At 41.5% G+C, this 24351-nt stretch overlaps 3 protein-coding genes across 3 annotated transcripts in view; 1 reads left to right on the forward strand and 2 right to left on the reverse strand.

Annotated features, from left to right (window-relative positions):
- Positions 1-362: 362 nt before the first annotated feature.
- LOC306941778 (putative phospholipid-transporting ATPase IA) lies at positions 363-21553 on the reverse strand (the record flags this gene model as incomplete). Its single annotated transcript, XM_079527421.1, has 10 exons — positions 363-2439; positions 4771-4862; positions 7870-7962; positions 8788-8876; positions 10351-10458; positions 10517-10573; positions 11308-11369; positions 15856-15934; positions 16989-17158; positions 21523-21553. 10 exons carry the CDS (start codon positions 21551-21553, stop codon positions 2354-2356), a joined length of 867 nt encoding a protein of 288 aa, XP_079383547.1. The 3' UTR covers positions 363-2353.
- LOC306942478 (CD209 antigen-like protein C) lies at positions 12259-15501 on the forward strand. The gene is made up of 6 exons (XM_079528389.1): positions 12259-12523; positions 13786-13878; positions 14150-14218; positions 14312-14445; positions 14646-14758; positions 14924-15501. The coding sequence occupies exons 1-6, from the start codon at positions 12298-12300 to the stop codon at positions 15057-15059; spliced, it is 771 nt and encodes a 256-aa protein (XP_079384515.1). The 5' UTR covers positions 12259-12297; the 3' UTR covers positions 15060-15501.
- Positions 20574-24351, reverse strand: part of LOC306942472 (phospholipid-transporting ATPase IA-like) — a 55018-nt gene continuing 51240 nt past the window's right edge. The window contains exon 35 of the mRNA XM_079528380.1: positions 20574-23422. Coding sequence (XP_079384506.1) covers positions 23337-23422 — 86 coding nt within the window. The 3' untranslated portion in view covers positions 20574-23336. The remainder of the gene's footprint in view (positions 23423-24351) is intronic.

Genomic DNA, 24351 nt, shown 5'->3' on the forward strand with positions numbered 1-24351 from the left:
ATATAGTGGCAGGAAGTGTGATATGTTTGATACTGTACTGTATGTGCAGTGGTGGACAGTAGGAGTGCATTTAAATGGTTTGAACATCTGTACTTTACTTGAGTGTGTTGTAAGCTTGTAGTCACTCACTCTTAATTATTCTCTACTTATAATTGTGAAAACAATCTCAATTATTTTGGAAAATGTCTAAATATTTATACAGCAATGCATTGATATTAAAAAGAATGTGTATGTACTTATTGTACTTTTGAATAGAATGACTTCAGTACTACAGTACTTATCTATGCTTTGAATCAAGTACCGGGTATGAGTACTTTGTCCACCACTGGTCATGTCATGTGTGGTCATGGTAAGATCTCATACCGTAGTTGACCTTCTAAAGAACCATACCACCGTCAATACGTCATTGTCTATTCAGAGCTTTGGCCAAATATTGTACAAAATGTCCCATTACACTTACAGGCTTTATTCTCAGACTTCAGGTATGTAAACCTACACATTTACATTACATTTTCCTCTCTAGTTCGGAGCTTACCTGAATATGAGCAGTTGAGACGAATAACCATCTAATCCATAGTAATAATTATGGATAAGGGGTCAGGACAGAAAGGCTGTTTCTGGGAGGGGTCCAAATAAATGATGCACTTAGACTGATATTTGTAAGTCAATGTAACCAAACATTATTGGACGGTTTTATCATCAAGCAGGGTGTTAATTACGAATTGGACGGTTCATTGGACAGTTTTATGATCAAGTAGAACGTTAATTTACAAAAAACAAAAAACAAAAGTTAGAATATGTGGATAAGAGCTTTCTGCCCGACAGCAACGGTAATACTTAGTTGACTGTAGTCCTCCAGGGCTCCATACTAGGTCCACTGGCATTTCCCTCTACAACAAATATCTTTACCGAAAATAGCAGCTCACAATGCAACACATTGTGAGACCTAATAGGACTGCTATTTTCGCCCAAATGCTCATACCAGAATGGGGACGGTGGGATCCATGTGGTTAAAATGCATTAAATGCAACAGTAAAGTAAATCTCTACAAGTTGATTTTCATACCATATACTGACATGAATGGAATACAACGGCATCCTCGAAAATCAAACAAACTACGGTGTGCTTTGTAAAAATGGTCGGCAGTAATGTCAAGTATACCGTGAGTCGTGTGGCTCTTTTCGACTACGACGGGTACAAACCCCAGAACCTTCCATAATATGAAACTTTAAGCTGTGAAGTTCTGAGATGTTTTACAGAGTCATAAAAAAAGCAGAAAATAGCAGATTTACAAGCTCACAAGCTCTACAAGTTCTCAGTTCTGTCTTATGGCTTCCCAAAACTCAGGGTTTCATCCTGAACAGGGCCCAAATTAGGTTGTGGGAACCTCAACTGTAACCGAGAAGGAAATAAACCTAGAACACGGCCTGGCACGGTTCTTAGTTCTGGTAGTCGAAAAGAGCCAATGGTCAAGAGGATAAACATGCCAGATGGTCGTTATATGGTCCTTTAAACACTTCCTCAGACATTAAAATACATTTCTACTAATGTTCAATAGTAAAAAATTAGTGCAAAGACAAAACACTTGTTGTAAATGTACTTTGTCCCTTCTTGCTGCGTAGCAGTGGTGGGCAGAAAACACAGTGGCTTTTTTTTCTCCTTCTTTCTCTCAGCTCGAAATGAATGCACTTAAACCCATGGGAAGCAGGGTGGGAGAGCGTACCTATGTTCCCTTAACTTAACCCCTATCATAACCGTAGCCCCAACTCAACCTAATAACTCTTCAGTGATTCTCAAACGTTTTTCAAGTATTTCAAGTATCAAGTATCCCAATTCGATACAATTGTCTATCTCTGGGACCCCAATCTATGCCATGAAATCCTAACTGAGAGTGTACAAATGGAACCAAAATGGTGAGGGTTCACTTTGGTTCCATTTGCACACACGCCCTCAGTTACAGACCCATAACTCCTCAATGACCCCTGGGGGTCCCCGGACCCCACTTTGAGAACCACTGCCCTAAACCTAAACCCAACCCTAAACTGAGGGAAGATAGGGCTGACCCCAGGAAGGGGTCATAGAACGAGTGAGAGAGAATTTAGAACACAGTGCAGAATGTTGTCTCTTTCATGTAAAACCTTTTGTCGGGCTACTCTGTCATCATTCAATAAGAAGAACGGCTAATTCACTACTTAAAGGGGGACATGAAACCCAGGAATCACGGGTCTTCACGTGGGTTTGGTGGCGTGGTGATGAGGGACCATGGATCTTCACATGGTTTTGGTGAGCGTGGCAAGGGACCATGGGTCTTCACGTGACTTTGGTGGCATGGTGAGGGACCATGGATGGATCTTCACGTGGGTTTGGTCGTGTCGTAGGAGCGGATCACATCCGACTGCGAAACGGCTCCATTTTCATCCTGAGAGAAGGCGTATCCGTCTGCGCGACAAAACAAGACTGCGCGTTACAAATCATTCTACAACCCACGTGTAGAGAGTGGGACTTCCATTACAATGAAACCAGCCAATGACACTAGATGGTCACTGAATTCTCTTAAAAAAAAAAAAGAAGAAATCCATTTCATCAAGAAACCTGCATAGATTGACACAACCTACTAACAAGGCGGTAGAAGAGAAATCTAGTAGTCTGGAATCCACACAACCAGAGGGAACACGATTCCACACGATTAGGAAAATATTTAGAGTTCTAAAAACGCCTAATCCTAAAGGTATAACAACATATAGGTGTTCCAGGTCTAAATGGGACAAGGTGGTAGGACAGAAACGTGGTAGTCTGGATCAGCAGGACCAGAGTTAAGAACCGGTTAAAATAACAAGTTGGTATAGGACAGAAAAAGTAGTTTGGATCCACACAACCACAGTTGTGAGTCAGTGAACTTCATCACACGCCAGTGTCGCACAACGGAAATAGCCAATCTACTATTTGATCGACAGCGGTAGTGTGCAGATCCTATTTTTGGATTTGAATCCTGAAAAGTAACAGTTTTGGACATATGAGGTTTCCACCCGCCAGACACGATATAATAGTCCTAGGCTATTTTTGAGAATTTTCACCTATAATGTCATGCCATAAATAGGGACACCATGGTTACAGTTTAACAAGGTGGTAGAATAGCTACTGTAGAACCACTACTTTGACAAATACCAACAGCAGCTGAATCCATGGACTCCCATAGCACACAACGGCATTAAACCTAGACACACACACATACAGGGGGTCTGTCTACCTACGTCACTATCCAACTAATCTTCACACACATAGGGGTTAAGGCTGCAACAATACCCCAACCGAACAAGAACGAATTTCTGTTCCCTCAAGGACAACAGTGTTTTATACCGCCTCACGGGTCGACTCAGCTAAGTTGATACCCGTCATTCTGTCTGGATCTCCACTCCACTGTTTATTTTCATCAATCGATGTGCTTTGAAATAAGTTGTTTCGGAGATCTCGCCATTTCTGCCGACAGACACAATGTATAAAGTGTGCACTATCTCTCTCCATTAATTAACTGCCTTCCAGGTTGTGTTTGTCGCAATGACACAGACGAGGCGAGTGCTACAGTACCTTTGACTGGCGTCCGGTGCAGAAGACATGTTATGTTGTCTTCATTGGGAGGGTTGGGGAGGAATTGGCTTGTGCCAGATGGCAGGTACAGAGGCTCAATAAAGCGGAGCTAACCCCTCCAATGCATGGCTTTCTGAAATTGCGTCATAGGCCAGCCAAGTTTATGGACTTTTAATGTTTGTTTAAGGCAGTTATGATGTAATTAATTATTTGCCAGCTAACTCTAAGGACTTTAGTGTTTGTTTTATAGCGCAGTAAAGTACAACGTAAGACATCTTCTGGCTGACAAGCCACTGAAGCCAGGGTCTGGCTGACCCCACAAGCCCGACCGCACACTCAGATCAGCCAACGCAAGGAATCTACGTTCACTAAAACACCGGGACAACGCGAGTATTCAGAACATCGACAAAGTTCTGACAGGCACTGCCAACGTTCTTAATTTTGTTCTTACTTCCTAGTCTATCCGAACAAAGGTTTGAACGTCGGTTGGAGTATGCTGCAGCCTTACGTCTACCTACGACGCCACCATCTCCTGTAAAACAAACTGACCTTCAGACTGGGAATGACAGAGTCATGTCATCCCTTGCATGCCTGTCAGGCGACGGGGGAAAGAATGGCATTGTGGGTAAAGGCAGTTACACAGTATTCACAGAAGTGCATACTATGTACATGGTTTGATGATTCTGATAGGTGAAAACAACCATGAATGACCATCACGGCTGTGTGTGTGTGTGTGCGTGCGTGCGTGCGTGTACTGCTATACTTTTTGGAGAATTTGAGAAATAGACATAGTGAGGACAATTAGGAGAAGATTCCGTTTGGGTTGGGATTATGCATTTAGAGGTTAGGGTTGGGGTTATGCCTGATCGATGCGGTACATACTGTAACCAAGTATGTCTCAGGCTTTAGGATTAGCGTCAAGAAATATTGATAAAATTGTCCTATAGAACAACTGGATAGTACACATTGCCCCTCTGAGAGCTGACTTTGTGTGATCTCACTGGTCCTAATAGCCTGCTTTATGATCTTTGTAGAAAATGTTTAAGACACCCTTCCTCTTCTCATTGTACTGCTTTTTCCAAATAAAATAGATATTATAAAAAATAAATAAATTGTCCTATAGTCTTGCAATACAAACGTGTGTGTGTGTGTGTGTGTGTGTGTGTGTGTGTGTGTGCCACTCACGCAGCGTATTTTGTTGGATGTTCTCCGGGTGACAGGACGTGTCGGACGTTCTTCTGAAAGCATTCTTCAGACGCAGTGCTCGTTCTGTCAGGCTGTCAACACCACACGGACAGGACAAGACAGAGTTAAACTGTCCTAAATGTACATTGATGAATTTATATTTACTATAATTTATTTTATTGTCTGTAATTGTACGTATTGTAATTGTATGTTGCATGTTGTATTTTGGACTTTTGACAATCTATGGTTACTTTACTGGACACCATGTCAAAAGCAATAAATACATACTGTACATACAAAACAAAAGTCCTAAATGTGACGGCACGAGAAATACTGGCCAAAGCTGGAACTGTAGGCCGGGCGGTATAGAGCGTCGCAGTCCCGCCCCCTGTCATGACGACGCCAGGCCCAGGAAATGAATCCCAATGCATTTTTCCCATAGACATTTCAAAAAGTATTTATTTAAAGACGGTTACGCCGCGGACAAAGCCAACTCCAGTCGTGACAAATCATGACAATAAACACAATATTTTGGACCAAACAAACAATTACAAAGAAGAAAAACAACAAAAAAAAGTGTTGTAACCTGCCGTTTTTTTCTACTTTCTAATTCTTTGTTTGGCCCTAAACATTGTGTTTATTGTCACGACAAGTAGTCCATGAGCCAGACAAGTTTTCATTACGAAATGAGTGGGCAAAACCATACCTATATTAAATTGTTTAGAAGGTCAATATAAGTAAATTAATATATGATAACACTTCCACAGGAGCAGCTTTTTCATATTTATCACACATTTTGTTATTTTCACCTATATACATGATGGGTGAATAGGATGAAATTTTTTTATTACTAGTGATCACCATGAAACTTCCCTAGTTGATTAATTACATGAAAACAATGATTTATTGTATTACAAGTTTTCTGAAATTGTATATTTAAATATGCAAATTAGGCATTATATAGGAAAATATGCCTGATTTTGCCTGACTCTGTCAATTGAATATTGTATTGACAGAGTCAACATTCTTATTTCATTTTGTTAACATGTCAAAGTCAAAGGTTTTAAATGAGGGAATATTCAATGTCCATATAGTAGCCAATGTATCATCTAACTATAAATGCAAAGTCTCTGTGTCTGTACAGCTGTACGTCTGTAATGCATGTCACACGAAAACCGTTCGCCCCACCTACTTCAAATTCGACACACGCGTTCTACACCCCCACAGGGAGTGCAGTGCCCGGTGTCGAGTTGGTCGGACCCATGGTTGTCCAGAACCGCCACAAAAGGCCTCTGCCCGGGCCACAGCTGACATCACAAGGCCTCTGCCTCTGCAACTCCATATTTGGGCATGCCTAAATACGGGTTCGTCCCACGACTTCTGACATCTGCATAGACCCCATATTTGGCCATGCCTGACAAAGATGGGCATACAAGGTGATACTGCTGACATCACTTCTGACATCACCATGACTTGACCAGCTCAACAGAACGATGAATTGGCTAATAGATGGCAGTTACAGATCACCTTTTTTACATGCCGGATGTGCGTGACGCACAACAATGTGCACAGAGAGATAACGGTCGAATCCGCTGGTCAGACAAAGCACGAGATGCACGCCTAAAGCTGCAAGATCTGTGGTTGGTGTCAATGCAGGATGCACTCTCAGTCCACGGCCACGCATCACCCTGTGTCCAACCAACATCATCTATCCATTCACTCTGCCCCACCAACAGTTTCCAGTGAGACCCTGCTTCGGCATGACTGTCAATAAGTCTCAGGGCCAGACACTACACCGTGTTGGGGTCTTCTGCATGAGGAACTTCTTCAGCCAGCCCGGTGTCGAGTCGATCAGACCCACGGTTGTCCAGAACCGCCACAAAAGTCCTCTGCCCGGGCTCTAGGCAGGGCCCCTGCCCAGTGATCCCACGGGCACTGGCCCGTGGGAGCACTGGTAAATTCAGTCCTTTATTTCCGAGTCAGTCAAGGCTGCCTCTGTGATAATCAGGTCCTCTTCTTGGGGTTGGTTATTGCATGGATCATTTGTGTGCAGAATTTTGCATTAAAAAGCCATTTAAGCATATATGAAAGTATTGAATAAGTAAAATGACTATTCCAATCAATTACCCATACTTGAATTATGCAGAAAGGTGTGATTATAGGTCTCTACACAATAATGGCTCAAACGTTTATCATATATTTTTGTAAGAATGTGTGTGCAGGTAATATAGGGGGCCACATATTCAATGCATGATAACGACCACTAAGCTATGTGTATGCAATGGTTATCATGCCAAACTGTGAAGTAGAGATGCACAACAAGTCAAAAAAATCACACCAGCTTTTCCCACCGATTTGATTCTATAGCTATGGCCCTGGCTCGTGTTATCACACTATAATAGTGTTTCTGATTGTATCTCTAGAGTTACAAAACGTACAAACACATGTTACCACTCATAGTAAAGCTTAGAATGGTGAGCAGTTTTCTATAGCCATTAGGAACATGTTGGTTCTTAGCACACACTTCCAAAATGGGGATATTTGCAAGCCTCATTTTAAATTTGTGTGTAATGTGTGTGCAAAATACTGCATTAAAAGCCCATTTAAGCATATATGGAAGTTTTGTGGAAGTAAAATAACCATTCCAATCAATTCCCCATATTTGAATTATGCAGAAAAGTGGTTTGATTGGTCTCTGCACAAAGTAAGGTTCAAAAGTTGATCATATATGTGTTGTCACAATTTGCATGTGGCAATATAGGGGTGCATGTACTCAATGCATGATAACTACCACTAAGCTGCTAGTCTGCGATTGTTATCATACAAAAATGTGAAGTAGAGATGTACAGCTAGTCAAAAATTCAAACAAGAATTTGCCCACCACGAGCAATAGAGCGCAGCTGGGGTTTAACACAGCGTGCTCGTTCATGAAATGATTCAGGCGTGAGTTAGCACTTCCGCTTTTTGAACACCAAATGTTTGGTTTGGTGTCCAAATCGAGAAAATGTGGAAGTAGAGCGTTCTTCCGGATCCTTCAAACGCCACTGAGCAACTTCCATTGAAATGAATAGCTGGCATAACGCTATGCCTGTAAGTCACCTTTTGCTGAGCACCACAGTTCCTGGGTCCTGAGAGCTGGCCTCCAGTTCCTGTACCTCATCCAGAAGGGTCTTCCACACGGCCCTCCTCACCCTGGAAGGGACACAAAATATATAATAAAATAAAACCATCCAGCCACCTTGAGAAGATAGCAGATCTACAATAATTTCCCTATATTTAAAGTGGTTAAGACATCCATCTTCTGTGAATTTGTGTTTGCGAACATGTGTAGGCTATTTTTTTTTTTACATGTGCATCGCTTATGTCTTAGTCGTATGTTTTGCATACATTTCATGTTGTATGTATGTATGTATGTATGTATGAAAACATGACCAATGACAAAAAACTCCCATATCTGCTGGGCGAAGTACAACAATGTGCAAACACAGCAGCAAGATTCGTGAGTTGCTGTGATAGGAGAAGGATATCAAACGGAACACAACCACCCTAAAGACTAATCATTGTGTATATTCCTGCACTATACCTGCATCCAGTGACCTTGGTACAATATAGAAATAGATCTATTGAATATTCTGACGTTCAAATGTACATATTTTTTGATTGTATTGCTGTATTGTTGTATTGTGCTTTCTGCTTTGGCAATGTAAACGTATGTTTTCTCATGCCAATAAAGCCCTTTGAATTGAATTGAATTGAATTGTATGTTTTCATGACTTTCCACGGGTAGCAAATGGGAAGGGTAGGGATTAAATGGCGATGCAAAGAATGCTTGACTGGTCAATAAAGGAGATGAGCCACCCAATGAGCCAGCAGCAACAGTCCACACGCACGCAACTGCAGAAGACAGCCCCTTTACACCTCTGGAGAAGATCTCTGCTCCTTCTAACTGCAGATTAATTCAAAGTATTTAGCGTATTTAGACAGTATTGAGAGTACATGGGAGAGTATTTAGCTCACACAGAGAAGAGCACGTCCAGCAGCAGAGATGTGATGGGGATGAGCAGCAGAATCATCCAGAACACGCCACAGGTGTACATCACCCCGGCCTGGAACACAAACCACACAATAATACATTCATCTACATTCTCAACGTGGGGGGTTGGGGACCCCCAGAAATGCTTTGGCCATGACTCGCGATGGTTAGTATGGATGGTGTGTATTGAAGTGGCTCTCAAATCTAAAGTGGGGCCCAGGGAACGCTCCAGGGCAGTGGTTCCCAAACGTTTTCGTGTCAAGGACCCCCAAATCAAAATGTATTAGGCCACGGACCCCCATTTGAAAACATATGCCAGTGACCCCGATAAGGGAGGATTTGTACGGCTCTAGCAGTGATTCCGAAACATATTAATTTCAAGGACCCCCAGTTTCACACGCATTATGCTACGGATCCCCGATTGAATGGCATTTCTCTGGTACCCCAATTTATATTGTAAAACCACTGTTAATTTAAATGACATCTCCAGGCCAGCTTTCAGACACACAGTGACCACCACACACTGCAGGGAGGCAAAGAGTACACTCAGTGTACAAATGGAACCAAATGGACCCGCTAGGTTACAGACACATAAGGGTCCATTTGGTTCCAAATTATCATTTAGCTGGGTCCCCCCTGGAACTCCCTCAAGTACCCCTGGGGGTCCCCGGACCCCACTTTGGGAAGCACTGCTCCAGGGGGTTCCCAGCAACATGTGTTAATGCAGCATCAATGCAGATGTACTGTACAAGACCAAAGTGTGCTCACAGCGTGTCACATCTGCTATTTTCTTTTTTATCTTGAAAGCGTTTGAAAAATATATAATAATTTTGTTTATTTTTTATTTTTTTTCTTCTTGTCTGGGAGCTTTCTCTGTTGCTGCCCCCTCCCCCTGGAATGCACTACCCCCAACCATTATGAACTATGCCCTCTCCTTCCAAACCACACTCAAAACCCACCTCTTCAGGATGGCCTTTCCTAGCTGAGGCCGAGGTAAGATGCCCCCCCAACGCATGCTTAGCCTTTCATCATCAATATTTATCATTTATATATTTTTATATATATATATATATATATATATATATATATATATAACTATGTATATTATTAAAAACAATTAACTTACAAAAGTCAAAACTCATATACATACACACCAACCGACCAACATACCTCTCCCTCTCCTCCCCTCAAACAGATCTTAATCTACTGTAGCACTTCTCTTTTTATTCTTTTTTCGGAATAAAGTTGTCTCCTCTTCTTCTATGTAAACTAAGAGACTTAGAAAAGCGCTGTATGGGCCCAGGCTGGCCTAGCGGTCCTGGCACTAATCCAGCCTGACGGCGTGTCGCGGATTCGACTCCCGATCTCGACGACCTTTGCTGCGTGTCACTCCCCATCTCTCTCCCCCATTTCCTGTCACCATACAGTGTACACTATCCAATAAACGCAGAAAAAGCCCCAAAAATATCGTAAAAAAAGAAAAGAAAGGCACTGTATGAATCAGCTAATATTCGGTGGTGTACAGTGTGTGACTGTGTGTGCAGTACCTCTCCAGGCATGTCGGGGGCGATAGGGATGGTCGGCCACAGGTTGGAGTAGAGCCAGAAGAAGAGCAGCCAGAGGCCCACACTGCCCCACAGAGAGACGTGGCTGAACTGTGGAGGCGTGCAACACCGACAATGACTACTTGAGCAGGCGGTCATCCTAACTCACCACGGTCCATGACGACATCTCCAGGCCAGCTTTCAGACACACAGTGACCACCACACACTGCAGGGAGGCAAAGAGTCACACCACATGAACCCCTGGAGCCGCCACCATTTTGGGCTGTAGGTGGAAATTATCACGTCTACTCTATAGGCCTATACTGTATGCTTAATTACGTCGGTGTCCCAAATTGCAGCTGGACTGTGACACTTCGTGAGCTTGTAAGTGGGCTATTTCCACAATAATAAACCAGTCTCAAGTGATTAATTAGAGTGGTTGCTGTAGGGCGTAGGCAAGTTAAGGCAACACACTACAGTATAACGAACAATATAATATAAAGAACAAAAGACAGAAGAACAGAAGAAGACTGAATTAAGGTGGCTTTACACTAGCTAATCTGAAATCTGATAGCACCACACACTACAGGATAATCGGAGCGGGGGAGAGCAAATATCAAACATTCTTGATGTTGATCGGGCCGATCCCGATCGCGCTTTGAGCGGTCGGGCACCCTCCGAGCGTCAAAAATGGCCATTATCGGCTAGTGTAAGGCCACCTTTAGTTTCCAAGCAGCTTCCTCGCGGCTCACGTCACCAAAATTGCAACTTTCTAGTTAACGTATGTTGTAACGATAGTGATCGTAACGTGCAATGTTTATGCTGTAAAGGTCCCCACACACCGATCGGATTTTTAGCGGCGTTTCTCCATCGGTTTTCCGAAAAACGCGTCCTTAACTGTACCACAATTCCATAATTATTTACCCACAAAATGAGGTTTTTGTATAACAGTGTACTTACTGTATAAACCATGTTCCCTAGCAGGAGGTAGTCTGATGTCCTTCCATTCCATGACACGGTGTCTGCAACATAGAAACAATTATCTCAGTTCAGTTTGATCCAAACATGGTTTTGTGGCATTTCGTTTCGGGTGCTTTTACATAGACCATAATGCTACGCTACATGTGTAATGTTACATTACTAATACACAGCAAAAACAAAAAATAAAGCCAGGAAAAGGTGACAAAAAGTGTACACTTATTAGAGGGTGGGTTACCCTGTCTCCCTCTACTGTCTGTCTCTCCTACACTGTCTCCCTCTCAGCTGTCCTACTGTCTGTCTCTCCTACACTGTCTCCCGCTCAGCTGTCCTACTGTCTGTCTCTCCTACACTGTCTCCCTCTCAGCTGTCCTACTGTCTGCCTCCGTCTCAGCTGTCTTACTGTCCGTCTCCCTCTCAGCTGCCATACTGTCTGCCTCTCCTACACTGTCTGTCTGTCTGCATAGACTGAAGCAAAATAAAATCTCATGACTGAAAAAGTCTAATATGTGCTGTGCTGTGTTTCATAAACAATTAGCACAATATGTAAAATTATGATGTTTTGGTAGCCATACAGCCAACCAGTTGAAGAAATTGCAAATTGATGTTAAAGTCGGCCATACCAGCCCTGACAAAGAAAAACAATTTTTTTATTGTATAATTTTGTATTTTAAAACTAAATGCCAGAGCAAGGGAAATGGCAGCCTCAATTCAAAAGTCTTCAGAGTATGTATGAATCATATGATGGGTGTCTGTCGACCAAAGGCACGATAGCAGAAACTCAACTCTCAAATAAGCTTTTAACAACAGGAAACAGTAGCAGTATATTACCCATGTCATACTGGCATGAGATACTTCACTTGTATACAGCAGAACATATTTACTTCTGCTTTTAGCGTGTTAGTCTTCCTCTTCTGTGACTTCTGTTCTCCAACAATTAACACAATGAATGTAGTTTGAAGATGAACAAGAATGAGTGAGGACGAACACATATATGCCACACCAGACCTGACAAAGGTGAGCTATGGCCGAGGAGAGAAGGAGCAGGACAAGGAGGGGAGAGGAGAGGAGGAAGACAAGGGAGAGTGGAAGGAGAGGACAGTAGATGTCTATATCACTGGAGGCAACCGTCTGGACCCGGACCCTGTGACACAGCCCAATGCTATACGGAAGAACCCAGCACGAGAGCAGCGCAGAGGTAAAATAAATGTTTATGTTTAACAATGATTATCTATAACACTATTCACGGGTTATTCTCCAATTCTGAGAAACAGCGAATAAAGCATGCACATCCAAAACGTAAAAGCCAAGGGCTGGGCACTGGGCAGAGACAAATACTAAGTCCGCAATGCCCCAAAGGTATTTTATTACCACCAAGCGTAACGCTCCAATTCTCTACAATTTCAAGGGGATAATAAAAACTGTGAATGCTGCCAAAACTTTTCATATTTGCAGGCCAATTTAATGTGATAGTTCAGGGGTTTCAGGTGGTCCGTGGACCGTGAAGGTATTGACCAATTCAATTAACCAATCTTTATTTTCCCCTGCACCACGCTCATACCGTTTCACGTATACCGGTACATGTGCAAATATACAGTGACAAAAAACAGTGCTGTGATTTTTGTACTTTTTCTGTTTTGCATGTGTTAACATTACTCTAATAGACCCCCGGGTGTGGTTATAATATTCAAATATGTCTTCCCTGTGTATTTTTGGTTTCTTCCTGAAAGCCTTCGAGTCAAAAGGCCCAATCGAAATAACACAATTTTAGTGACATCATAACCCTAGCCCCTCACCTAACCCCTCCCACATTATCATACAACACACAGCTGTGGGCGAGGCTTAAATTCAGGTGGGTGGTGCTAAGGTGAAAACTAGGTATACTTAAACAATATATGCCCAAGAAGTCCAGAGACGTCCTAGGAACTACCGCATGTAGCGCCCAGGACGTCTGTGGACGTCTTGCTTTTAAAAAAATAATAATAATACGTTTTCAAAATGTCAAAATGTGGGCACCCCACGTCGCTATTTTGAAAGAATGAAAGGGCACATAATGTGTTCATGAACTGGTGGGTGTGGCCACATGAAAACATAATTTTAACACTTTCTATACACTTCCTCCACATAAAAACATAATTTTAAAACTTTAAAACTAGGGGGGCTACCTAACCTAAATGTTATCTTCACTATTCATTCTTTATTATTATTGGTATTACTATGGAGGTGCCCTCTGGAAAAGCCTCCTTCCCAGGCTTTTCTCCGTAATGAGCTAAGACGGAACGTGTATGTCAGACTCATTTCCACATTTGGGCAAGGTTTTAACCCGTCAAGTCAATGGTGCTGTCATCAAGTTACTGTCATCAAGCATCATAACTTGCATCATAACTTGTTAAAGGTGTAACCTATTTTAAAATGTAAATGCTCTGAAGTAACCTCATAGTTTTGTCATATGTTTTTCAGGCTCTGATGAGGCAAAGACCAACCTTGCTGCAGTGTGTCTGGGGCTGCTATGTCTTCTCCTATCGGTTGTCATCATTGCCTTGGTCATACACTGTGAGTATCACTCTATAAACAGTATCTTTACATGTTATACAACTGTTTCCCCCAAACAGGATACTTTATCTAATAGTCAAATGAAAATGTATTATCAAAACAAAGTTGTATGTTGAGCCCAAACTGCACCAACTACAGCACTTGCAACCAATGGAAGTTGCAAGGAGTTGCATTGGTGTGGTTGACCTTAAAACTGTTTTGTTGCAAGGAGTTGCAACTGGTGTGGTTTGGGCTTAAAGCTCATCAGTTTGTTGATTCTCATTTTTTGCAGTTACTGAATTAATTAAAAAGAAAGACAAATTAACTGAAGATCCATCTCAGTTGAAGAGGATTCTTTGTGGTCAGTGAAACATCACAGTTTTTCTTCATAGTTATTACATCTTCAAAATGTATCAATAATCTGAGCAAATTTTATGCAAATGTTTGTTTTTAGAATTATCTGGATGGAAGACATTTGGAAGTGGTTGTTATTATATCTCTACTGAAAAGCAACGTTGGAATAAAAGCAAAAAATACTGTAGAGGCAATCAATCAGACCTGATGGTCATAGACAGCAAAGAAAAACAGGTATGGTGTGTGTGTGTGTGCGTGCGCGCCCGTGCGTGTGTGTGTGTGTGTGTGTGTGTGTGTGTGTGTGTGTGCGTGCGTGCGTATGTGTCGTCTCCTTTTATGTTTGTGTGGTCAGTGTATATTTGTTTGTGTGTTACTGTTGTAACCTATCTATTGAAGTTTGTACTCCAGTAACCAGCAGCTTTTATTCTGTCCAGGACTTTGTTATCAGCTTTAACAAGTTAGTGTGGCTGGGTTTGAAGAAGGAGAAGGAAGAAGGGGTAGAAGGAGACTGGACATGGGTAGATGAAACACCACTGACCACACCAAAGTAAGACTTTATACGGCAGTATACCTGTCGTCTATTTCAATATCCAGTGGATTTGTATCTAATATCTAGAATATACTGTAATTTCAGTAAAACATTTTGACTAAAAATATGTTTTATGTTTAAAATCCATCCTTGTAAATTCATTAAATGCTCCTACTTCTACAGGTACTGGGGCGAGGGTGAGCCTAATGACTCTGGAAGATGTGTCGTATTAGTGGCTGATGGTTCTAAAAAACCTACAGGATGGTACGACAGAGATTGTAAGACGCAATATCATTGGATCTGTGAAAGACTTCTGTAGTGAAATCATCATTTTCACAACGCATTGGTTAACAGGAGTGTGTTGGCTGTGATAGTTTGTGTTTGCTTTGCTTTCTCTGCCTTGTGTCTTTCTACCCAGTATGCACTTTAGACGTTGCATTACAATTGATATTATTTTATATGATTTAGTTAAAGGGGAGCCTACTGAGTGTGACTGTGAATTACATGAATCTGATCTGTTCCATTTTAAAACCATGTTCATATAGATCAGGGGGTCAGAAGTGGCCCACGAGTTATTTTTGTTTTACTGGAGTCCACCTTTTATCTATATTTGTATTTCAATGCATATTTTTGTTTTTCTCTTTGTGTTTTTGTGTATACACTTTTATTTGTCTCTTTGTTATTTTATGTGAAGCACTTTGGTCAACTCTGTTGTTTTTAAATGTTCTCTATAAATAAAGTTGGATTGCATGATCTCCACAGTGACGTGATCTGGTTGTGGGTTGTGTGTTGGTTGTATCCTACTTTGTTGTGGGTACTTAAAATACAAATAAATGTTTAGGTTTGTTCATTACGGTACATACTGAATTGGTGCTCAAAGTGGGGTCTGAGGACCCCCAAGGAGTCCTTGGGAGGGTCCCCAGCAAAAGTAGCATAACAATCATTGTACCAGTACCACTTTCTCAAAGATAGCAAGCAGCTCTACAAGCTCACAGCTTGTGACTTCGTGCCACGCTGTAAGCTTGTACATCTGCAATGTTTTTTTGTTTTTTTTTTAATAGCCGATCGAAAAGCTTGCTCAAGTGGTGAAACCCATGTGGTAGTGCTGAGTGTACCGTGCTTGAAGGCCAACAGGGGGAGCCAGAAGAGAATGATGGAGTGGAGCAGGCCATTCAGACAGTGGGCCCCAAACACCTGCACAGAAGGAACACGTTTCTTTTAACCCATTTTTTGACCTGAGATCAGATTCTAAAAATGTCTTCTACATCCTGACAGTTTTCTGAAAAAGCTATGTTTCTATGTCAGTGGTTCTTCGATTCAAAAATAGCAGACCTACAAGCTCGTAGCGCGCCACTCGGTGGCGCGCTATGAGCTTGTAGATCTGCTATTTTTCAATAGCTAAAGCATAACATAATGCTAACACCAAAAGGGGTTCCCTACTTCCCACCCAAAATGGGTTAACCACATGTCCCTATTCTGGGGAAATAGACGATCTACAAGTCACAATGCGTCTCAACGTGACACATTGTGAACTTGTAAATCTTCTATTTTCAGTGAAGAGATCTAGACATACTTAATCGATTTTTTGTATAGATAGAGTGTTTATTGACTAAATGGGGCTCCACGCAAATTAGCAGTTATATCCAATCAGTACGAGGGAACTCATACAGGATACAGCATAAACAACAGTGAAAGTGGAAGTGATGACACAAATAAATGAGCGGACAAAATGGAAAGTGGAACACCATCAAATTGAAGGAGCTGATGAATGTGTTCTCTCTCCTGATACGAAAAAAAAATAAAAACGTTTTTTCAAAGAGCCAGAGAGACCCGTTATTACTGAACAAACACTCTATACACTAGTAGTAATGACTATCAGAATATTATACTATACTTTTTCCACAAAAAAAAACCCTCTTTGTAATATTTATTTATATACGTATTTCACATTCACATTATTGAATGAATATGTAATATTGAGTGAATTAATTATTCTGCCTTACAAAGCCAAAGTGCAGTAACTACATGTATGTTTTTTTGGACACACCAACTTATTTGTGTATCCCAAAAGTAAAATAGATTAGCCTTTGTGATATACAATATCACTTATGTATATGCCAATCTCTCATTTGGCTGATCAGTTGACACTTTGAAACCCATTCTTAAGTACCGGTACATATTTGTTTGTAGTTACTGTACTTTGGCTTTAGTATGTTGGTCCCTAGACGAACATGGTTGGAGTTTGTACCTTAGCGTTGAATCCCTGGGCGGTCTGAGAAGTCTTGTAGAGCTCAGGGTACTTCAACATGGTCTCCTTCTTGCAGCAGCGCTCAAATATCCCCAGAGCCAGAGGAGGCATGGCTGTGAACATCTGGCACACAAAACACACAGAGCCAGAGGAGGCATGGCTGTGAACATCTGGCACACAAAACACACAGAGCCAGAGGAGGCATGGCTGTGAACATCTGGCACGCATCAAATGTACATCTTCATTTAAGGCAAGATGACACACTCTGGTAGAGTTGTGTGTGGGTTGTGGTGAAACACTATTGGTGAGATATCTTCACTAGTAGTTGCTTGATTAGAAATCGGTCCAAAATGAAACCCGTAGCACACAAGTAAAACACAAATGATTCTGACAATACAAATAAATCAAAAGTTAATATAAAATCGCTTTGGCCTGATTTTGCTATTTGAATTACGATCGGGATCTTCAGGAAAAGTTGTCATTTGTATGAATAAATATGCAGTGTCATGTTTTTTTAATGTGCATTGGCAGAATCCAATTTGTTTGCATCCATTTATGTGCTAAACGAGTGACTTTGAGACATGTTTCACTGTTCAATGTAAGTAGACAGTTTAGCATTATCCATTTCCAATCAACGGAGCAACTATACTGAAGATATCTCACCAATGTATGGTGTTACATCATGACAAGTTAACTACACAAGTTCAGAAGTGGGTTGCAAACATCCAGTTCGTCACTGGTGCTGGACAAAGAATAACAGTAAAAAATATAAGTCTGCAAAACAGCATTGCTCCTAAAAGTGTTTTTCTGTTTCCGATACATTTCAGCCAAGCATTATGGCCTTCATCAAAGTTAACTACACAACCCAACCCTCTACCTCCTAACCTAAGTGTAATTTTTTCTTGAACAGCATTTGAGTATTTTACTCTAATAGTTAAGAGTCAAAAATAATAACAGATGACTTACCACATTGTAGAGTCCAATACACCAGTATATAATAATAACAGATGACTTACCACATTGTAGAGTCCGATACACCAGCGTTCAAACAAGATCTGTCCGGAGAAACCGTTTACAAGATCTGACACCCACACGAAAAGTCCTATGCGCAGTGTAACCTTAATCCAGTCGGACCAATAATGCTATGTCTAACCAAAATATGCCTCCCGTCCCTATATGGCCTATATAGGTTCTGTTGACTGTTGTTTAAGCTGAATACGAGACGGCTCGCCCCTTTTCCAACTGGCCCAAAGCGGCGAAGATCGGTCGCCTCAACGGGAAGAGCGGTCGCCCCAACGGGAAGAGCGGTCGCCCCAACGCGCGGAGAATTCGCCCCCAAAAGTCCGGAGAATTCGCCCAAAAGTCCGGAGAAGTCGCCCCAACAAAGAGAGAGAGAGATTTTTTTTTACATGTAGCTGTTATGTCTCACTGACAGCTGTTTGATTGTGCTGGCTCTTGCATATTCCTGTGTTGTTTGTGATGATTGGGGGGATTATCTGGGATCGACTACTTCAGTCTTGACATACAACATGATGTGTGATGATGTTGCTTTGCCTTATTATTGACTCTGAGTTTTGAAAGTAAAGAAGAGTTGTGTTTAAGCTGTCATGGTCCACTGATTCACAATAGTAGCCTACTTTTAAACAGAGAGAGAGAGAGATTTGTACCTGTACTATATTTGTACATGTACTTTGAGATTTTTCCTGTACTTTTAAACAGAGAGAGAGAGGGGGGGGGGGGGGGGGGGGGGGTATGTGTCTAGTTATAGAGCGTCGCAGTCCCGCCTCCTACCCTGGACCAGGAAATGAAACCCAATGCATTATTCTCATAGACATTTCTTAAAGTATTTATTTAAAGACGGTTACGCCGCGGACAAAGCCAACTCGAGTCGTGACAACTCATGACAACACAAACAATATTTTGGACCAAACAAATAATTACAAAGAAGAAAAACAACAAAAAAAGTGTTGTAACCTGCCGTTTTTTTCTTCTTTCTAATTATTTGTTTGGTCCAAAATATTGTTTGTGTTGTCATGAGTTGTCACGACTCGAGTTGGCTTTGTCCGCGGCGTAACCGTCTTTAAATAAATACTTTAAGAAATGTCTATGAGAATAATGCATTGGGTTTCATTTCCTGGTCCAGGGTAGGAGGCGGGACTGCGACGCTCTATAGTGAGAGTGGAGGGGGCCCAAGGGGGGTCATCAGCCTCTTCAGTCAGTAGTACTGTATCATTGTGCTCTGTGACCTTCCCTTTTAAAGAAAATCTAAGCTCCACCCTTTTTTTACCTCAACGACTGTCGTTCAGGTGCAGGTCAGGTGCAGGTCATGAGACATGATAACAGTAGGCCTATATGAGTCGGGCGTGCTAACGAGCCCCTCCACCCTCCACTCAAAACAAAGGCAGACACATAAGCTATGGGGGCGGGCTCTCCACGGCTCGGAGCGAGCCGTCATCACTTTTCGAAAATCTGTGGCGAGCCGTCTTCACTTTTCGAAATTCTGTGGCGAGCCGTCTTCACTTTTCGCGAGGGCGAGTTGGAAAAGGGGCGAGTCGTCTCGGTACCGTTTAAGCTTATTTCATCTATTTTAAGTCCATGTTAGACGTCATGTTACCAACAGCTGTTTGCATGCAGCTGAGCTGAGTGGACAGTGAGACTGCCCTGCCTGCTGGGAGGCCTTGGATTTGAGGTGATAGAGTTGGTCAGTGTACCACCAGAGGGGGACAGTGTGTGTGTAAAGAGGTAGGCCGACCACCAACAATGTCAGATCATGATCTAATGGCCCTGTGTTGCGATTCTCAAACCTTTTTATACCAGCAAACCATTTTATGGGGGAATTTCTTAGGTGAACCCACACTTGATTTTTTATAAATAGTGCAATTCAAAAGTTGAAATGAAGCATAATTTAAAAATAAAACATACATCAATTTGTAGCCTTGAATAGAAATATTGTTTTAGAAAATGCATTTGCAACCCTGTGATTCCTGAGTTGTTGTGTCTTAATAATGAATAGCTTAAAACCTTCATAACAAAAAAAAAGTAAATGCATTAAAATGCTATATGCTTTTCAAAAACGAATTAAACAGAACTACTTTAATGGGAAGGATACGTGTTTCTTTTTTCAGTTAATGAATGTGCTACCCCACCGTCACCTTCCTACAAGACTACCTGGGACACATACATACATAGACTGAATATTCGGCCACCGAGACTAACATTCTGTAATCGGTTCAGTTGATTTTAGAGCCAAAACTGAATAGTCAAAGAACCAGGGTTACCATCGTTAACCTACTGTTTTGTTGTGATGACGTGATCATGTCTTTTGCCATTATCATCATGTAGCTCTACAAGGTATGGCCATGAAAACAATGGTACAAAAAAAAACATATTATTAATCAAATTTGGCTATTCGGTATTCAGTTTTGGCCACGAATTTCCCATTCGGTGCATCTTATACAAGAGACAGCCCCAATTATGAAATTGCTTTGCGGGGCAATGAATTATGATCAATGATATATGGAAACATTAATTAAATCTTACTATAATTATAGTTCTGCAATGTTGTTACTGGTTTGAACACATAAATGAAAGAAACCTTCCAGGTGCTTTATTGACAGTGAAATATGCATGGCCGTGAAAGACACAATTGGACGGCAAACCATGCAACAATTAATAATGCAGCATTAGAAATGTACATTTGTAAAACTTTGTCATCATCATTAAAAACAGAACCCAGGACGCCACTGACAGAGTTATAGTCAGTTGGACGATGGAATGCAAAGGGATTTTAGTATTAAAATACCATTTATCCTGTAATGTTAGCTTTGTTAAAGTGATTAGTACTGCAATGACAACTGTTGCGTAGAGTCAAGACATTCGTAAATGGTAAAATACTAGACTACTACCCATTTCAATTAATGTTCAAAACACATTCTTAATTAATAAGCAGCATCACAGGGTCTCAATTTCAAGTAGGAAGCATATAGTGGCAGGAAGTGTGATATGTTTGATACTGTACTGTATGTGCAGTGGTGGACAGTAGGAGTGCATTTAAATGGTTTGAACATCTGTACTTTACTTGAGTGTGTTGTAAGCTTGTAGTCACTCACTCTTAATTATTCTCTACTTATAATTGTGAAAACAATCTCAATTATTTTGGAAAATGTCTAAATATTTATACAGCAATGCATTGATATTAAAAAGAATGTGTACTTATTGTACTTTTGAATATAATGACTTCAGTACTACAGTACTTATCTATGCTTTGAATCAAGTACCGAGTATGAGTACTTTGTCCACCACTGGTCATGTCATATGTGTGGTCATGGTAAGATCGGCTGAGAAACAGTCACATACGGACCGTAGTTGACCTTCTAAAGAACCATACCACCGTCAATACGTCATTGTCTATTCAGAGCTTTGGCCAAATATATTGTACAAAATGTCCCATTACACTTACAGGCTTTATTCTCAGACTTCAGGTATGTAAACCTACACATTTACATTACATTTTCCTCTCTAGTTCTGAGCTTACCTGAATATGAGCAGTTGAGACGAATAACCATCTAATCCATAGTAATAATTATGGATAAGGGGTCAGGACAGAAAGGCTGTTTCTGGGAGGGGTCCAAATAAATTATGCACTTAGACTGATATTTGTAAGTCAATGTAACCAAACATTATTGGACGGTTTTATGATCAAGCAGGGCGTTCATTTACGAATTGGACGGTTCATTGGACAGTTTTATGATCAAGTAGAACGTTCATTTACAAAAAACAAAAAACAAAAGTTAGAATATGTGGATAAGAGCTTTCTGCCCGACAGCAACGGTAATACTTAGTTGACTGTAGTCCTCCAGGGCTCCATACTAGGTCCACTGGCATTTCCCTCTACAACAAATATCTTTACCGAAAATAGCAGCTCACAATGCAACACATTGTGAGACCTAATAGGACTGCTATTTTCGCCCAAATGCTCATACCAGAATGGGGACGGTGGGATCCATGTGGTTAAAATGCATTAAATGCAACAGTAAAGTAAAACTCTACAAGTTGATTTTCATACCATATACTGACATGAATGGAATACAACGGCATCCTCGAAAATCAAACAAACTACGGTGTGCTTTGTAAAAATGGTCGGCAGTAATGTCAAGTATACCGTGAGTCGTGTGGCTCTTTTCGACTACGACGGGTACAAACCCCAGAACCTTCCATAATATGAAACTTTAAGCTGTGAAGTTCTGAGATGTTTTACAGAGTCATAAAAAAAGCAGAAAATAGCAGATTTACAAGCTCACAAGCTCTACAAGTTCTCAGTTCTGTCTTATGGCTTTCCAAAACTCAGGGTTTCATCCTGAACAGGGCCCAAATTAGGTTGTGGGAACCTCAACTGTAACCGAGAAGGAAATAAACCTAGAACACGGCCTGGCATGGTTCTTAGTTCTGGTAGTCGAAAAGGGCCAATAGTCAAGAGGATAAACATGCCAGATGGTCGTTATATGGTCCTTTAAACACTTCCTCAGACATTAAAATACATTTCTACTAATGTTCAATAGTAAAAAATTAGTGCAAAGACAAAACACTTGTTGTAAATGTACTTTGTCCCTTCTTGCTGCGTAGCAGTGGTGGGCAGAAAACACAGTGGCCTTTTCTTCTCCTTCTTTCTCTCAGCTCGAAATGAATGCACTTAAACCCATGGGAAGCAGGGTGGGAGAGCGTACCTATGTTCCCTTAACTTAACCTGAACCCCTATCATAACCGTAGCCCCAACTCAACCTAATAACTCTTCAGTGATTCTCAAACGTTTTTCATTTCAAGTATCCCAATTCGATACAATTGTCTATCTCTGGGACCCCAATCTATGCCATGAAATCCTAACTGAGAGTGTACAAATGGAACCAAAATGGTGAGGGTTCACTTTGGTTCCATTTGCACACACGCCCTCAGTTACAGACCCATAACTCATCAATGACCCCTGGGGGTCCCCGGACCCCACTTTGAGAACCACTGCCCTAAACCTAAACCCAACCCTAAACTGTGGGAAGATAGGGCTGACCCCAGGAAGGGGTCATGGAACGAGTGAGAGAGAATTTAGAACACAGTGCAGAATGTTGTCTCTTTCATGTAAAACTTTTTGTCGGGCTACTCTGTCATCATTCAATAAGAAGAACGGCTAATTCACTACTTAAAGGGGGACATGAAACCCAGGAATCACGGGTCTTCACGTGGGTTTGGTGGCGTGGTGATGAGGGACCATGGATCTTCACATGGTTTTGGTGAGCGTGGCAAGGGACCATGGGTCTTCACGTGACTTTGGTGGCATGGTGAGGGACCATGGATGGATCTTCACGTGGGTTTGGTCGTGTCGTAGGAGCGGATCACATCCGACTGCGAAACGGCTCCATTTTCATCCTGAGAGAAGGCGTATCCGTCTGTGCGACAAAACAAGACTGCGCGTTACAAATCATTCTACAACCCACGTGTAGAGAGTGGGACTTCCATTACAATGAAACCAGCCAATGACACTAGAGAATGGTCTTAAAAAAAAGGAATCCATTTCATCAAGAAACCTGCATAGATTGACACAACCTACCAACAAGGTGGTAGAAGAGAAATCTTGTAGTCTGTTCTAAAACGCCTAATCCTAAAGGTATAACAACGTATAGGTGTTCCAGGTCTAAATGGGACAAGGTGGTAGGACAGAAACGTGGTAGTCTGGATCAGCAGGACCAGAGTTAAGAACCGGTTAAAATAAGAAGTTGGTATAGGACAGAAAAAGTAGTTTGGATCCACACAACCACATCACACGCCAGTGTCACACGACAGACATAGCCAATCTACTATTTGATCGACAGCGGCTATTAGTGTGCAGATCGGCTATTTCCGTGTGACACCGGTGTACACTGTTTGCATTTAGCAAATCGTTGCCGTCAGGCAGAAACCTCTCATCTCCATAATATTCAAAAGTAGCAGATGTACAAGCTTGAAACGCGGTTTTGAGCTTTTATATCTGCTATTTTTTAATTTGAATCCAGAAAAGTAACAGTTTTACACATAAGGTTTCCACCCGCCAGACACGATATACTATTTTTGAGAATTTTCACCTATAATAACATTCCATAAATAGGGACGCCATAGTTACAGTTTAACAAGGTGGTAGAATAGCTACTGTAGAACCACTACTTTGACAAATACCAACAGCAGCTGAATCCATGGACTCCCATAGCACACAACGGCATTAAACCTAGACACACACACATACAGGGGGTCTGTCTACCTACGTCACTATCCAACTAATCTTCACACACATAGGGGTTAAGGCTGCAACAATACCCCAACCGAACAAGAACGAATTTCGGTT

Source organism: Electrona antarctica (assembly GCF_951216825.1).
Source record: "Electrona antarctica genome assembly, chromosome: 18".
NCBI classification, from domain to species: Eukaryota; Metazoa; Chordata; class Actinopteri; order Myctophiformes; family Myctophidae; genus Electrona; species Electrona antarctica.